At 23.9% G+C, this 2071-nt stretch overlaps 1 protein-coding gene across 1 annotated transcript in view; it reads right to left on the minus strand.

Annotated features, from left to right (window-relative positions):
- fig4a (FIG4 phosphoinositide 5-phosphatase a) overlaps positions 1-2071 on the minus strand; it is a 96951-nt gene continuing 94880 nt past the window's right edge. Inside the window, exon 24 of the mRNA XM_081378417.1 lies at positions 1-459. Coding sequence (XP_081234543.1) covers positions 282-459 — 178 coding nt within the window. The 3' untranslated portion in view covers positions 1-281. The remainder of the gene's footprint in view (positions 460-2071) is intronic.

The raw sequence follows: 2071 nt of genomic DNA on the forward strand, positions 1-2071 counted from the left end.
GAACCTGATTCCCAGTGATCTTTTATTATATTATTATGTACATATGCAAGCTCACACATCACGTTATTATGATCATTAGAGCTTCATGATCCACAGGTTCACGTCTGTATAAACATCATAGTTTTATAACGATAGACTCTTCTCATAGAGGAAGGAATGTCAGATATTTACTCATTAAACGGAGAATGTAATAAGACCAGATGTATTTCTCTGTCGTCTTCTTCCTAATGTGAAACTGAAGATGGTTTACATGTACCTGTGTGTGTGTGTGTGTGTGTGTTTCACATGTATCTGTTCCTGATGTACTCTCGGTACATGAGCAGGTCCTCGTGACCCAGAGTCCTGACCCATCCTCGCCCCGTCTGAACGTGACTCTCGAACACGGAGCGACTCTGGACATCCACCACCGGAACCGACACCTCATACACACTGTCCACCGGGAACACCGACACCGGGACACTGACGGACACACACACACACACACACACACAACACCTTTAAAAATACTATCATGTAACATCATTTATTTCTAACATTATTAAACAAATCATTTTTAATTTTTAAAGAGAAATGAATTATAATTTAATTAAATAAAATATTTTATTTCATTTTTAAAAGAGAATTCGTATGGAATTAGACTAAAAATATTTTTCAAATACATTTGTATAAAATCTTTTTATTCAAATTATTGAAAATACTACCATATAACCATTTATTCGTAATAACTGAATATTCAACAAAACATTTTATTTTATTTTGAAATAGAATATGTATGAAATTAGATTAAAAAGTGTGTTTTAAAAAACAATAATATACAATTATTTAATTATAATAATTGAACATTAAATGTAACATTTAATTTTATTTAAAAATAAATTGTATGAAATTAGAGTAAAAATATTTTTAAAATACTGTAATAAAATATTTTTATTCCAATTATTGAATATTAAAAAGTATATATATTTTGAAAGAGAACATAAATTAGATTAAATTAGATTAATTAGATTAAAATCTAGATTACAATAATTGAATATTAAATAAAACATTATTTTATTTTTAAAATGAATTTGTATGAAATTAGATTCAAAGTATTTTTAAAATACTATAATATAAAATCTTTCAATTGCAATTATTGAATATTACACCAAACATGTTTATCTTATTTTTAAAGACAATATGCATGAAATTAGATTCAAAATATTTTTAAAATACTACAATATAAAATCTTTTAATTCTAATTATTGAACATTATAACATTTTTATTTTAAAGAGAATATGTATGAAACTAGATTATTTAGTTTTTTAAATACAATAATATATTATTTCATTCTAATAATTTTAAAGAAAATATGTGTTATTGGATTAAAAATATGAAAAAGTATAATAGAAAATCTTTTCACTGTAATAATTTAATATCAAACAAAAAATGTAAGAGAATATATGTATGAAATTAGATACAAATATTTTAAAGTACTATAATATAACATCTTCAATTCTAATAATTTAATATTAAATTAAACATTTTTTATTTTTAAAGAGAATATCTATGAAATTACATTAAAATATTTAGAAATACTACAATATAATATTCTAATAATTGAATATTAAATAAAAATGCTTAATCTTTAAAAAAGAATATATATAAATTTGATAATTTTATTAAAATTCTAAAATAAATAATTATTTAATTATACCAACTAAACATATTTTTTTTTAAGTTTTACAGAGAATATGTATAAAATTAGATTAAAAATATATAAAATCTATGATATATAATCATATAATCCTAATATTTTTTATGTTTAAAGAGAATAAGTATTAATATGAATAAACAGTGTTATAAACATGTTGTGTAAAAACGAGCAAACGTTACAGTGATGCTTAAATTTAAATACATGATTAACAATAAATACTCGCTCTATCTTTTTCTTTCTCCACCCAAAAACATCAGGAAACATCAGGAAACATCAGGAAACTTCAGGAAACATCAGGAAACATCAGGAAAAAGCGACTGCGATAGAAATGTTCTCTTGAAAAGCAAGAGAAGAGGCAGAGAAACTCACGGCCGGCT

This window comes from Scardinius erythrophthalmus, assembly GCF_964197995.2.
Source record: "Scardinius erythrophthalmus genome assembly, chromosome: 11".
Lineage (NCBI taxonomy): Eukaryota > Metazoa > Chordata > Actinopteri > Cypriniformes > Leuciscidae > Scardinius > Scardinius erythrophthalmus.